Source organism: Natrix helvetica (genome assembly GCF_964273705.1).
Source record: "Natrix helvetica genome assembly, chromosome: 9".
Taxonomy (NCBI): domain Eukaryota; kingdom Metazoa; phylum Chordata; class Lepidosauria; order Squamata; family Natricidae; genus Natrix; species Natrix helvetica.
This window is the reverse complement of record NC_138560.1, coordinates 2,582,537-2,597,215: the sequence shown is the minus strand read 5'-3', so window position 1 is coordinate 2,597,215 and position 14,679 is coordinate 2,582,537. Positions and strand designations below refer to the sequence as shown.

The following is a 14,679-nucleotide window of genomic DNA, read 5'->3' as shown; positions in this document are numbered from 1 at the left end:
AGTTGAGGACTACCTGTATTTTTTTTGGGGGGGGGGGCATGATGTTTAACGATGTGCTGAACATGTCTCTGTCTTCAAAAGCTGCTTCCCACGAGTGTATAAGAAGTTCTTGCTGGTAGGGCGAGGGTCAGGAAGAGGAGAGTGGTGGATTTGTCATGAAGTCAGCCATCCTGAACCCTCCCTCCTCCTCTTTTAGAATTCCAGAACTCGGCCTGCTGGAAATTGTAGTTTGAGACACAATCTGGGTGCCTGATTGGTTTAAAAAAAAGTCATAATATTAAACCCCTCCTGTCTTTTCCGGTCAGGGGGACTTGTTTGCTTGGCATTCTAGCTTTCTGCTCAAGCTGTGTTTGCTTTGTAAGGTTGCCAGTTGGTGCCAACCAGAGAAGGATGTGCGTGTTGCTGATTGGCATTGATTCAGCTGCCCGGAAGGCGGGCAGAAGTTCTCACGATTATGTTTGGGCTCCGATTTTTGCTAATATTTTTGCATCAAACTGCTCTTTCTGAGATTTCCCCCCCACCCCCTGGTTGCCTGTGCTGGTAGTTCTCAACTTAAGACCATATCTGAGAGGGGAATTTCCATCGTAAATCGGTACGGTTGTAATGTGAGTCATTTACTTTACTTCTTGGAAGGTCGCAGATTGGGATCACGTGACCACAAGACTCTGCAACCGTCGTAAGTGCGAGCTGGTTGCCAAACGCCTAAAATTGTGATCCCGTGACCTCGAGAGTGGTGCAACGGTTGTAATTTCGGGGACAGGTCGTAAGTCCCTTTTCTCCTGAGGTCAAACGTAGCTTTGAACTGTTGTTAAACAAACGGTCGTAAATCGAGAACTACCTGGACTGATCCCAGACTTACAGAAGTCTGTCGGGCATTTCCAGGCTAAAATCAAACACAGCCATTAAAAAATAAATTGAAACAAGGACAGCCGCGTCTTTCTCCTGACTTGTTTTCCCCTTAAAAGATCATTTACTCCCTAGAGAAAATCCCAAGAGAAAATTAAATCCCAATTTAATACCTGCATTACAGGTAGTAAGGCTACAACGGGTGCCACAATTTCTGTGGCTCACCAAGCTGGTTGTTAAATGAGTTGCGTTCAATTTTATGATGTTTTTGTCATTGTTGCTAAGCAAATCCCTGCAGTTGTTACATGAAGGATGCAGTCATTAAGCAAGTCCCCCCCCCCCCCCCAATGACTTTGCTCGGAAAGTCGCAAATGGCAATCATCAGAAAGACATGTTGATTGCCAAGTGCTCAAATGTTGATCATGTGAGAATGCTGAACGGTTGTAAGTGCGAGGACTGGTTGTAAGTCATCTTTTTCGGTGCTGTTGTCACTTCGAACGGTTGCTCGACGAATGGTTGTAAGTCGAGGACTACCTGTATATAATAACCTGGTTGAGCAGGGGGTTGGACTAGAAGCCCTCTAAGGTCCCTTCCAACTGTGTTATCCTCTTAATCTTTCTTTCTCTCTGTGCTTTACCCGTTAGAAGGGGGCACAAGCTTTTTCTCCACGTGCCTGGGTGGCACACACCACGCACAACATTCAATGCCTGACACAAACGCACAACATTTTTAACCAGGTTATATTTTTGTTAAAAGATTGTCAAGGAAAACGTGGACTTGGGTAAACTTTGGTGCATAAAAAATGTGTTTTGGCTTACCTGGAAAAATAAGACCTGGTTTGAATGCAACAGATCTTAGGTTTCAGGTGGGCTAGGATAATATTTCCCTAAATCCTAAAATCTCTTCCTTGTTAGTCAACAATATTCAGGTCCAGCCACCAGTGGAATAAGAGCACTTAAAATCCTGCGAGTTCAATTTTTCAGAAATCCTCTAATTTAGTTCCATTTAGGTTTATGGTTTCCTGCTTAGCGGTTCACATCCCTTTTCCACTCGACTCAAAAGCAAAAACCAATTTTTTCCTTGAAATAACCCCAAACTTCCAATCTGTAGGAATTATGCAAAATAATCTGTTAGGCAGATAGGTACGGTTTATGTAATTTATTTAAAGAAGATGTGCAGATTTCCTCTAGCAAAGGGAGGATTTTTTTATTATTATTAAAAAATAAGAATAAAACAAAATAGCCCAGGCTGTGTTTTAAAATCTGAGCATCAGGGTCTTTTTATTCTTAAATGTTTTATTTTTCTGCCTTGCCGTTATTCTGCTCAGGCCGTGTTTGTCTGAACCCAACGGAAGAGTTTTAAGGAAAGAAAGGTTGTGTGATAGGTTAAGGAACTGGGGTTGCCTGTGAGAATGCATGGAATCTTTTAAGCAGAGAAAAGCACATTAAAATCACAATTTCTTTTTATTGTTTGCTCACCTAAAGCAACAACAAAATATAGATATTCCTTGATGATCACAATTGAGTCCTAAATGTCTGTTGCTAAGCAAGGCAGTTGTTAAGGGAGTTTTGCCCCGTTTTATGATATATCTTTCTTTTTTCTTTCTTTTTCTTACTTTCTCTCTCTCTCTCTGTTTCTTTCTTTCTTTCTTTCCTTCTTTCTTTCTTTCTTTCTTTCTTTCTTTCTTCAATTGTTAAGTGAATCACTGCAGTTGTTAAATTAGTTACACAGTTCTTAAGTGAAACTGGTTTCCCCGTTGAATTTGCTTGTCAGAAGCCGCAAAAGGTGACCCCGCCGGGACGCTGCAACCGTCATAAGTCCCTGCCAGTTGCCCAGCATCTGAATTTTGATCGTGTGACCACAGGGTTGCTGCAACAATTATAAGTGAGAAAAAGGGTCATAAGTCACTTTTTACAGTGCCGTTGTAACTTCAGACACTAAATGAACATTCGTAAGTCGAGGACTAGCTGTAGACCAGCTTAGGGAGCCTCCAGAATTTTAAACCTTGTATTTGTGGGATATGTCAAGCTTGAAGGATGACGAAGAGAAAACAAAGCGGGGGTGGGGGGAGGGAAATAAGTGTATTTTCTCATTTAGGTCAAAATTTATTATGGGATAAGATGCATATTCCAGTTTTGGGGAAAGGAACATCTTTAGTACGACTTAAGATGGCGCCTGCATCCTGCCCTTAATATATATTTCTACTTTTGGGTGATTTTGTGGTTCTTCACGCCCGAAAGCCAAGCCCAGATCAACGTAGTTTGCTTCTGAGATTTTTGTACAGCTTGTTTCCAAAGGCTACTCCTCACGCAGACAGGGTTCGGTTTACAGGGTATAAAACAAACACAAAAAACGCACACCTTGTTATTTTCCTGTTTGTTATGATCGGTTGGAGAGGATGCATATCCCTGGCTAAAGTTGGGTGCTATTGACAAGCACCGGAGGAAGAATTCTTTTGTCCCCTGCATTCCAAACGGCCTTACAGAGGTTTTTCAATGGCAGAACTGAGCTGCAGAAAATGGCACTGGGGGGTAGGGGTGGGGGGCAGAGGAAACGGTTGAGTGATGGAGAGGGGGATGAGGGAGAAAAACAAAGGGACAGGTGGGCTTTTCCCCCCTTTTTGACATCAATAATGCATCTTTTCCTAAGCCCCAAGAGGGGCCAGAGCGCATCTCCCGTCACAAGAGGAAGTCGACACAAACTTCACTTTCTCCTGTGTTCTGTTTCAATGAAATCTGCAAAGCACAAAAATCGGTTGAACCCATAATATGTCGTCGTTTATTTAGGAAGTTTACTGACGCAACCCCAGTATTTATTTATTTTTTAAAAAATCCTTCTTATGTAAATTATGCCTGATTCCAGTTTACTCACTGGATTCAGTTTAAGCCAGTTGAAGTCCACAAGTTTTAAAGTTCCCAAGTTTGGACACCCCTGGTTTAAGCACTTCAAAGCATCCGGGAACTAAGGAGAGTTATTGTAAATTAGATTAAATTAGTAACACGGTGGTGGGACTGAATCTGGCTTCCACATTGATTTGAAGGTTGCCAACGGATGCTGCAACCGTCATATAAGTCCATGCCAGTTGCCAAGCATCTGAATTTTGATCACATGACCATAGGGATGCTGCAGTGGTCCTTAAGTGTGAAAAATGCAAAGGTCCTTAAGTATCATAAGTCTCTTTTTTCTCACTGCTGTTGTAGATTCGGTCACTAAACGGATGGTTTGTTAAGTCGAGGACTGCCTGTACGTACTCCCTTGACTTGCCCAGCCTAAAACTTTGCATAAATTAAGGGGAATGCCTTCCCCCTCTTTTCTTTTCCTTGTGACCCCAATCTCTATTTATTTATTCCAACTCAATCTCATTCAGAGAATTCACCGATCGAATTCTGCTGGCTTGTGTCCAATTTTTTCTCAGCTCCGACATATTTATTTATATTTCTAATTTCTTGCTTGGATCCAGAACTTAAAAATCCTGAATTTCAGAGGCTGCTTTTCATCCGTGGGGCAACTGCTTCAGCCACCATCTTTGGGATTGCATGGAATCCCGTTAGGAATGCCAGCTCTCGGCGGGGAAGGCTGTGTTCAAACAGGGGCGGACCTTGAGATGGGGGGAACGGGGAAGGTTGGCAAATGGGGCGAAGTGGGGAGTGCCCCATCCTGCAAGAGGCTACTTACCTGTGGGCAGTTGCTTTCTTTCATTTTTTAGGTCTTTGCGAAGGGAAGAAATCAACGGAAACCAAACCCCATGTTTATGTTCCATCTTTTCTTTTCTTTTCTTTCTCCTAATGTGGTTGCCAAACTATTTTTTCTTTCCTGTTTTAAGTATTTTATCAGATTTGTATATTCGGTATTGGAATTTCTGTGTATTTAAAAAAAAAATATTTTTAAAAGAATGGCACAGGGGGGCACTGGAAGAGAATGCTCTATTATTTAAAATTGTACAATGTAAATTAAAAAAAAAAACCATTACACTTAACGGAAGAAGCCTGGTGTTTGCGTTCTTACCCTCGCCACATACCGAAATGGTTTCTTTTCCAGCAACAACATAAAAGTGTTCGCTTTTTTTCCCTACACCAATCCTTTTCTCCTGCTCCCTTCTAAAATCTTGGGCAGTGGTAAACCTGTTTCCTTCGGTTGGAAAAGCCATAATAAACTACAGTCAGGGTCATAAACAGTACTGATCCAAGTTACTAGTCCACAACAGTCTGTTTCACCCTCAGTTGCAATCTTAAACTCCATACTGACGAGTGATGTAGAATTCTGTTTTTGTTGGTTGGTTTCACATAATTGTTTAAAATCTGAATTCAGTTTCCACCCTCTATATCAGGGATGGCGAACCTTTTTGGCAACAAGTGCCGTGAATGCACTGAAAACCTGAAGAACAGCGGCCAGTGCGCGCATGCCTGTTTTTTGGTGGTTTTTAGGCCGGTTTTCGGGCCATTTTCTGAAAACAGCCAAAAATGCCCCCCAAATGGCCTATTTTTGGCTATTTTCCAGAGCACTGGTGCCCACGAAGACTAGCTGGCCAGTGCAGAAAAACGGCATGTTTTTGGCTGGTTTTTTGGCTGTTTTCAGGCTATTTTCCAGTGCTCTGGCGCCTGCCAAGGTGAGCTGGCTGGAAACCAGCAGAGCAGCTGGTGGTGGCATGTATGCCCAGAGAGGGCTCTGCATGCCACCAGTTTGCCATCACGGTTCTACGTCATACATCCCACCTCTTGAATTCTTTTGGCAAATAGACTTTTAGACTTAGACTAACTTTGTTGTTGTTGTCATCGGCATACATTAAAATGACATTTCCTTGCATACAGCTTTCAAAGGGTCTCCACCTCCAATTGGAGAAAGGGAAAAAAAAGTCCTATGTTCTAATTTTCTTATTAAATTTATATTATCGCCATTCTTTCAAGAGAGACTCTGGGTGGTTTACAATAGCATAAAACCATTAAAATTAAGATTAACAATAATCACAAAGGAAAAAGATATTCTAATTTTCTTACTGAATTTATATTCTCCCCACTATCTTGAGAAAGACTCTGGGCAGCTTACAATAGCATAAAAACATAAAAGCATTAAAATTAAGATTGGCAACGATTGAACGGGGGGGGGATTAAATAGGGGAAAAAATTAAATGGGAAAAAAAATAGGGAAAAATTAAACGGAAAAAAATAAAATAGGGAAAAAATTAGGGGAAAAATTAAACAGGGAAAAAATAAATGGAAAAAAATAAAATAGGGAAAAAAATTAGGGGAAAAACAGGGAAAAAATAAATGGAAAAAAATAAAATAGGGAAAAAATAAAATAGGGAAAAAATAAGGGAAAAAATTAAACGGAAAAAAATAAAATAGGGAAAAAAATAAAATAGGGAAAAATTAATAGGAAAAAAATTAAACGGAAATATATTTAGAACCACTTTAGATACAGAATGGGAGCGCATGCGCACCTTCGAAGTATAAGTATAATCTTTATTGTCATTGTACTTAAATACAGCGAAATTGGTTTTAACTTCACTGGTGCAAAATTATAACAGAAAAGAAAAAAGAAAGAAAAAAAACACGCATGCCTGTGCATACACACGTAACACCTATGCCTCCCCTGAGAAGAAAGTCCGGCGTCAAAAGGAAGCACTCTGCACGCGCTCACCCCTGGTCGGCAAAGAGCGCTCGGAAGCGCCTCTTCCCGGGAAACGCGTCAAAGGAATCCGGCGGCCAGCTGTTCCTCCAAAGGCCACCCCCGCAGCCCTCCGCGCGCTCCGATTGGTCGACGATTGATACTTTTTCCTCCGCTGCTCTCCTGTGCCTGGCACGTTGCCATAGCGAAAGAGGGGGGGCGTCAGCGAGGGCGTCTTCCCATTGGCTGAAGAGTGTTGCGGGCGTTCTGAGAGGCGATTCTTTTTAAAAAAAAAAAATCCCCGCAAGAAGGAACTCCCGATTGGCCGGGGAAAAAAAACCAAGCCCAAGCACGGTGGGAGGAGCCCCCTCGGTTGCTATGATAGCCGTCGGCCAATCACAGGCGCTGAGGGCGCCTCGGATTGGCGGCTCGCGGGTAAAAAGCCCGTGCTGTCATTGGTCCTTGGTTTGACGTCTGGTAAGGAAGAGCCCGGACGGTTTATAGCCAATGGGGAACGCCGCCTCTGCTTGAAGGGGCGGGGTTGCAGGGCTTGCGCGAGCGGCGTTCGGTTCGAGGGTTGGGGAGGGGGGATTCCTGCGGAGACATGGAGGCGGAAGACGTGCAAGGGTGAGCAGGGGCGGAGCCAGGGGCCGGGGCGGAGCCGAGGGTCAGTCGCGGGGGTGGGGGTGGGGCTGCTGGTGAAGGATTCCAGGGGGAGCCTGCGCTCCCCCCACCTTTCCCAGCCTGTCCTACCTCGCAGGGTTGTTGTAGAGGGAGTTTGCAGAAGGAGGACTCTTCTCCCCTGCAGGCCACAGAAGCCTCTGGACAGGTCACCCAGGGGGTCAAACTATTCTCTCTGAAGCAGGGGTCTCCAACCGTGGCCACTTTAAGCCTGGCGGACTTCAACTCCCAGAATTCCCCTGGCTGGGGAATTCTGGGAGTTTTATTTATTTAGTTTGTCACTCTTGTACAACAGAGGGCCCCCAAACTTGGCAACTTTAAGACTTGTAGACTTCAACTCCCAGAATTCTCCAGCCGGCATATGGACAAGATAAAAGGAATAAGAATAAACATGATTCTGAATACAGGAAATGGATACGAATGAATGGGGACAGGAGGACAGGGACGGCAGGCACCCCCCCTTTACGGCCCTCTTAGGAATGGGGTGAAGTCCACTGTAGGCAGTCTGAGGTTGAAGCTGTGGGGATTAGAGGACGTAAAGACGAGTCAGGTAGAGCATTCCAGGCGTTGACCCCTCTATTGCTGAAGTCATATTTTCCGCAATTGGGTTTGGAGCAGTTTATCTTGAGTTTGTACCGATTGCAGGCAACTGCAAACTTGTTGCCTTGAAGACTGGTGGACTTCAGCTCCCGGAATTCCTCAGCTAGTTATGCTGGCTGGGGAATTCTGGGAGTCAAAGTCCATAAGTCTTAAAGTTGCCAAATTTGGACGCCCTGATGTATTGTTTGCCCTTGCATTACTGCGGCTGAAGCTGGAGAAGTCATTGACAGGTAGGACCTTGTAGCAGATACTTTTATGTACTACAGGGGTGTCCAAACTTGGGAACTTTAAGACTTGTGGACTTCAACTCCCAGAATTCCCCAGCCAGCCATGGTGGCTGGGGAATTCTGGGACTTGAAGTCCACAAGTCTTAAAGTTCCCAAGTTTGGACACCCCTGATGTACTATGCTTAGATCAGACCGCAAGTGGCGCAGTTCCAGGTTGCCCAAGCCCAAAATTTGGAGCCTGGTGGCATAAGGGATTCTGTTGCGCGTAGAGGAGCGGAGGACTCTTCTCGTGAAATACCTCTGGACTCTCTCCGTTGTGTTAATTGAGTTGAAGTCCCCCAAGGTTGGAGACCCCTGCTCCAAAGCACCTGAAGGCAGGACAAGACAAACAACAGATGGAAACTAATCAATCTAGAGAAGCAACCCGGAACTAAGGAGACATTTCCGGCCACAACAATGAACCAGAGGAACGACCTGCCACCAGAAGTCATAGGCGCTCCATCACAGGAGGCTTTCAAGGAGAGACAGGACAGCCACTTGTCTGGAATGGTATAAGGTGGCCTGTTTGGGCATAGGGGAGGGGGTTGGACTAGGTGACCTCCAAGTTCCCTTCCAACTCTGTTGTTCTATATTCTGTGAAAGTTCAGAAGAGAAGGACTAGGGTGGCATGGTAGCAGTCTTCCAATATTTGAAAGAGTATCCTCTGTGCCAAATGTCTATGGAGATGCTCAGTCATCTGGGATAATGGCACCTGGACTGACTTGGTTTTTCTTCATCTAAGAAGCTTCTTCAGCTCGGACTGGATGGTGGGGAATGGAAGGATGGATGCTCCTTGCAGACAGCTGGTCCTTTGCATCCTTTGAGAGGGTCGTTGAGGCCACTGGGAGGTTTCTCTGTGTCCTCAGGGTCACCCGAGTGGTGCAAATGGTTCCTGCAGTCTGCAGTTTTTTCCTCTGGAAAAATTCCTTCCTGCTCCCACCCCATTCCAAGGGTCTTCATCCCAAATTGTCTGTAGAGATTCTCAGTCCTCCTGGTCATGTGGTCCCAAAGGCGCTTTTTTTTTCAGGAGGCAACTGGACTTTCTTGTTTTTGTCTTTGAGGATGTTTTGCTTCTCATCCAAGAAGTTTCTTCAGCTGGATTGGAGGGTGGGGAATGAGCCAATCCGAGCTGAAGAAGCTTCTTGGATGAATTTTATTTTATTTTATTTTATTTTATTAAATTTATAGACCGCCCCCTCTCCCCAAAGGGACTCGGGGCGGTCTACAGGCACATTTAAAACCATATACAAAGAATAGATACACTTAAAATCGAATTAAACCTAAGGCTGTACAGAGTAATAAAAATTAAAATGAGAAGCGAAACGCCTTCGAAGATAAACCAGGAAGTCCAGCTGCCTCTTGGGGGGAAAAACCACCTTGGGGACTCTATCCCAGATCCTTGGGAAAGACTCGATAGGGGAATAAAAATGCCCAATCCAGTCTAAACGTAAACTCCGAGTAAAGCTGCCTCTTGCAATGGCCTGGTACTGATGATGTCAATGCCATCGGGTTCAAGTGGTGAATCGCACCCAAAGGTTCCCTAGGACTAGGGGGACTATCTTGGCTTTATTGTGATTGTTATTTATAGATTTCTGTCCATGAAAACCTTCACCGAGGTGGCTGAAGCTGGTGTCTCCAGCCCTCGATTCATGACGCTCTGCTCGTGGCTGGTTTCAGAGCTCCGAACCATTTGTCAGCTGGAGGAGGACGTCAACCCCGTAGAGGGTAGGTAGGCTCTTCCGCTTTGCAGAGGGGGGGGGGGAAGTGGTTTCCACCTTCAGCGTGTGTGGCTTTGCAGAGATGGGACTTTGGACTGCGTATCGAGGTTACGGAGCACGAGAGAAAGGGAACTGCTCTAGATCGTGTGGAAGAACGGAAAATGCAAATACTGTAGGGAGGGAGGGAGGGGGAAGAGAAGAGAAGAGGGAGGAAAGGATGGAAAGGGGAAGGGAAGAGAAAGGAAGAAGGGAAGAAAAGGAAGGAAGGGGGAAGGTGGGAAGGGAGGTAGGGGAAGGGAAGAGAAAGGAAGGAAGGAAAGGGATGGAAGAGGAAGGAAGAAATGGAAGAGAGCTGAAGGAATCGAAGAGGAAAGAAGAAGAAGGAAGGGAAGAGGAAGGAAGGAATGGAATGGAAGAGGAAAGAAAGAGGAAGGAAGAGGAATGGAAGGGGAAGGAATGAGAAGGAAGGAGAAGGAATAGAAGAGGAAAGAAGAAATGAAGGAAGAGGAATGGAAAGGAATGGGAGAGGAAAGAAGGAAGGGAAGAGGAAGGAAGGGATGGAATGGAAGAGGAAAGAAAGAGGAATGGAAGGGGAAGGAGGAAGGAAGGAAGGAGAGGGATGGAAGAGGAATAGAATGGAAGAAAAGGAGCTAGAAATGGGCCACTTGGAAAGCTTAAGAATGAGCAGAGTCTAAAAGGCTGAGGTGATAGAAATCTTTTTTTTTTTAATTAAATCATTCTGATCCTAAAAAAAATCTCTTAAGCCACTTCCCCCTTTCAGGACCTGAGGATGCCGAGACATTTCAGATCGAAGTAAGCGGCCTCCTGGGGGAGCTGCATTGCCCGTATCCTTCACTGACCACAGGGGACGTAATGGCGAGACTCGGCACCCGAGACAACTGCCTGCAGCTTCTGTGTAAGTAGAAGGAATGGCAGAATGGCTGCATCGCACTACGCCACATCTGGCTTAATCGTGGTTTGTGAATGACAACCCTCCTCCTCAGACCCCACACCCTTCTAGCACTGATCATGTTACCTAGATGGATAATGAAATGTCTGCAAGAATGTCTTCAGCCTCCATGGAAATCGCAAACGGAGAGCAACGTGTCTTCTTTCCTTTTCCATGAGGGATATTTGAATATGGATCTACTCCAGGCAGGGCTGGTCCCTCAGAGGCCACATCTGCAGTGGGGGGTTTGGAGGATATACTAAAAAGACCCAAATGTTCCTCTTTTTTCCCTTCCTTCCTTCCTTCCTTCCTTCCTTCCTTCCTTCCTTCCCATCTTCCTTCTTTTCTCTCTCTCCTGTCTTCCCTTCCTCCTTCCTTCCTTCCTTCTTTTCCCTCTCTCTCCTGTCTTCCCTTCCTCCTTCCTTCCTTCTTTTCCCTCTCTCTCCTGTCTTCCCTTCCTCCTTCCTTCCTTCTTTTCCCTCTTTCTCCTGTCTTCCCTTCCTCCTTCCTCCCTTCCTTTCCCTCTCTCCTGTCTTCCCTTCCTCCTTCCTTCCTTCGCTCCTTCCCTCCTTCTTTTCCCTCTCTCTCCTGTCTTCCCTTCCTCCTTCCTTCCTTCGCTCCTTCCCTCCTTCTTTTCCCTCTCTCTCCTGTCTTCCCTTCCTACTTCCTTCCTTCCCATCTTCCTTCTTTTCCCTCTCTCTCCTGTCTTCCCTTCCTCCTTCCTTCCTACATTCCTTCCTTCCATCCATCCATCTCAGATTTTTTGAGCTCGGAGCTGCTGGCTGCCCGGCTCCAGGCCAGGAAAACGCTCCAGTCCGCAAAGCAAGGCGACAAAAAGAACGAAGCTGTGCGAGAACTCCATCAGATCTGCCAAGCCCTGGGGATGCCTGAGCCAGACCCGGCTTCCTCTGTGGCTCAGGTTATGGAGGACATTGGATCCCAGGTGAGACTGGAGGGGCAGGCAAACCTGGGTTGGCAGGTAGGGTACTAGGAGGAGCCTCTGTCCTTTTCGAAGCTGGATGTAGTATTCTAAATGTGGCCTTTCCAAGGCTTCACAAAGCGGCATTAACACTCTATTGTGTTGACAATTTGTGGTATTATCTGCCTTTTCTCTTCGCCAATCTACGCAAGCTAACGCCATGCTTCCTTCAGGTTTCAGAGGCCCTCGCTGCACAGGGGCCTGAGCCCCACCGGACGGCACCACTCCTGAAGGCCCCGCTGACCTCTGAGCAATGGGTAGGAGGCCTCTAGAGTTGGCAGTAGAGGAGAAGGAGGGGTGGGCTTTCTGGTTTGGTGCTGATGGGTCTTAAGCATCTCTTCTTCCCCCCTTTCGCTCTCCTTAAAATACCAGAAAGCGTTGGACAAGATTAACCAACTGCTGGGGGCCGAATACCAGTGCCGAAGACACATGATGCTTACCCGTTTTGATGTCACCGTTGCGTCCTTCCATTGGTCTGAGAGGGCCAAGGTAGATTTCAGGCGCTCTTGTAACTAACTAACTAACTGACTTCATTCATCCATCTATTCATTCATCCATGTACCAGGTTTATTATGTTTTTAATAATTCAAGGCAGCGAATGTATGCTCCAGCTTGGGCTGAGACGGATTGGCTTGCTTGTTTAAGGCAGAACTAGAACTCGCTGTCTTCTAGTGATTGGCCCAAAGTCACCCAGCCAGCTTTCATGCTTAAGACGGAACTAGAACTCACCGTCTCCCTCTTTCTAGTCTAGTGCCTTAACCATTAGATCAAACTGGAGTTGGGGAAGAGAGAACACAGCCGTCTCTGGAGTCTTGTCTGTTTTTCTCATCTCTCGTCCGCCCAGAACCGAAGCACAGCCATGGCCGAAGCCTTCCAACCTTTACGGAAGTCTTTGCCGGAAGGTTCCCAGCTCTCCCTTGCCCACCTGCTGGCTGTCCGCGAGGACTTTTCTCGTATCATGAAGACCAGCAGTGGGGCCTTGCGGAGTAAGACCAGTTGTGCCGTCAACAAGGTATGAGCTGGAGGGGACATCTGGGCCCCAGCAGCTGGAGGGGGAGGGAGGAGGACCCCAAGGGGGTTTCAAGCTCTTCACGGCTTAGCCCAGGGCCCAGTGCCAGCCACTGCAGTTCACTCAACGGACTGTGGGTTGGGATAGCACAACCCGGATTTTAGACCTACGGCTTCGCCTTCTGAAAGGAGTTGAATCTTGGGGTGGAGAGGCCGAGGGGGGAGGATGCTGGTGTCCCCTCCCTTCAGCCTGTCTTCCTTCCTCCTCTCTTCCCCTTTCTTTTCTTTTCCCTCCAATCTCCTTCCTTCCTTCCTCTCTCCTCCCTTTCCTTCCCTTTCTTTTCTTTCCCCTTCACTATCCTTCCTTCCTTTTTCTCCCTCTCTCTTCTGTCTCCCTCTCTTTCTCTTTTCCTTCCTCTCCTCTCCCCTCTCATCTGCTCTTCTCCCTTTCCCTTTTCCATTCTGTCTCCTCCCTCCCTCCCTTCCTTCCTCTCCCTCTCTCTCCTCTTCCCTTCCTCTTCCTCTTTCTTTTCCTTCCTCTCCTCTCTCCTCCACTTTCCACACCTCCCTTTCCCTTCTGTCTCCTTCCTTCCTTCTCCCTCTCTCAAGTCTTCCCTTCCTCTTTCCCTTTCTTTTATCTTTTCCTTTCTCTCCTCTCCCCTCTTGTCTCTTCTTCTCCCTTTCCCTTTTCCATTCTGTCTCCTTCCTTCTTCTCCCTCTCTCTCCTGTCTTCCCTCCCTCCCTCCTTCCTTCTTTTCCGTCTCTCTCCTGTCTTCCTTCCTTTCCTCTCTCCCTCCCTCCCTCCCACAGATCTTGATGACTGGCAGCGTCCCAGACCGGGGAGGACGTCCAAACGAAATCGAGGCCCCCATGCCCACCTGGGAGAAGAGGAGAGAAGGAGGAAGAGGAGGAGGAGGAGGAGGCGGCCAGCGCTGGTCTAAACGGGACAAGAAAAAGAAGAAATAAAAAAAGAGGACATGAAACCGGCTGCTGTGGGTTGGCGTGGCCAGAGAGTGTGAAATGAAGGAAATGCCACGGAGTCCCACCGAACGTGTCCAATTCTCAATTTCGCCTTTCTCCAGGATGGAGGCAATGCAGCTTTAAATAAGGATGTGGTCCCTAAGGCCAGATGTGCCCCGTAAAGGCAAGCTCCCATAATCCAAAGATCACACCAACTTTAGGAGAGGCGTAGCTCTGTTAAGCTATGGGGAAAGTTGGGGAAGGAAGGCCACGCACCAGAGCAGCCGGGAAGCCGCTAAACAATTCTTGGCTGTCTGAAATCCAAAATAAGTACTTTGTATTTGGACTTTATTCTTCACTCTAAACTCCACGGAATGGGGTGCCCAGCTGGGGAAAGGGGAGAAGATCCATGGGCTTTGATTTAGATCAGAGGTCCCCAAACTTGGCAACTTTAAGACTTGTGGACTTCAACTCCCAGAATTCTCCAGCCAGCTCTGCTGGGAGAGTTCAACTCTGGGAATTTTAAGTCCACAAGTCTCAAAGTTGCCAAGTTTGGGGACCCCTGATTTAGATTTTTACCGTAAAGAAAGATTCCAAATTAGGCATCTGTTAATTTGCAAGCAGGAATGCATAAGTTGTTTTGGGTGAGTGGGTGGGTGGGGTATTATTGGAGGGGGAGGTGCCTCTTGCCTCCTCATTGATTATCTTGGTGGTGGTGGGTTTGAACCAGGAAGACTGGTTCATATATATCCAGTCAACATATCTGCTTAGCTTCCCTGGCTGAGGAATAAGGGAATTGTGGCTTGGGAGGCTCAGGATGATCATATGTATTGATGGCCCAATGGCCTTTTGTATTTAAAAAAAGGGGGTCTAGGCCAGGGGGTGTTTGGGGGACAAATAGATGTGGTTGAAATTTAACGTTCTGGGATTGCTAACACAGCTCAGATCCCTGATAAGGTTCTCACTCATTCAACCCAAACTCTTGCTGTGTAAAGATCCCTGTTCAAAATAAAGCGCTTTATTTTTTCTGCCTTCTGGTTGGTTGTGTAGAGTTTCGGGCTGGGGAAT

The 14,679-nt window shown here is 46.5% G+C and overlaps 1 protein-coding gene and 1 long non-coding RNA gene across 5 annotated transcripts; one reads left to right on the top strand and one right to left on the bottom strand.

Moving 5' to 3' along the window:
• Positions 1–35: 35 nt before the first annotated feature.
• On the bottom strand, positions 36–4,821 carry LOC309396781. The gene is made up of 2 exons (XR_014176156.1): positions 4,522–4,821; positions 36–2,715 (listed from the first exon to the last, which is right to left on the bottom strand). It is a non-coding gene; the product is annotated as an uncharacterized lncRNA (long non-coding RNA).
• A 2,153-nt stretch (positions 4,822–6,974) lies between these two features.
• FAM98C (family with sequence similarity 98 member C) lies at positions 6,975–14,642 on the top strand. Of its 4 annotated transcripts, none has more exons than XM_081962740.1 (8): positions 6,975–7,077; positions 9,586–9,722; positions 10,497–10,631; positions 11,423–11,607; positions 11,817–11,900; positions 12,016–12,132; positions 12,488–12,655; positions 13,462–14,642. In XM_081962740.1, the coding sequence occupies exons 1-8, from the start codon at positions 7,055–7,057 to the stop codon at positions 13,615–13,617; spliced, it is 1,005 nt and encodes a 334-aa protein (XP_081818866.1). In that variant the 5' UTR covers positions 6,975–7,054; the 3' UTR covers positions 13,618–14,642. The 4 variants fall into 4 exon arrangements, with proteins under 4 accessions (XP_081818866.1, XP_081818865.1, XP_081818863.1 ...); XM_081962739.1 differs by lacking the exon at positions 6,975–7,077 and adding an exon at positions 7,637–7,961; XM_081962737.1 differs by lacking the exon at positions 6,975–7,077 and adding an exon at positions 8,372–8,507.
• Positions 14,643–14,679: the final 37 nt, after the last annotated feature.

What these genes read in the sequence shown, in the direction of transcription:
- FAM98C (XM_081962740.1), top strand. Translation starts at nt 7,055, where the DNA reads ATGGAGGCGGAAGACGTGCAAGG. An exon ending in GGACGTCAACCCCGTAGAGG is followed by an intron (nt 9,723 to 10,496) that starts GTAGGTAGGCTC and finishes TCCCCCTTTCAG; the next exon opens with GACCTGAGGATGCCGAGACA. An exon ending in CGCTGACCTCTGAGCAATGG is followed by an intron (nt 11,901 to 12,015) that starts GTAGGAGGCCTC and finishes TTAAAATACCAG; the next exon opens with AAAGCGTTGGACAAGATTAA.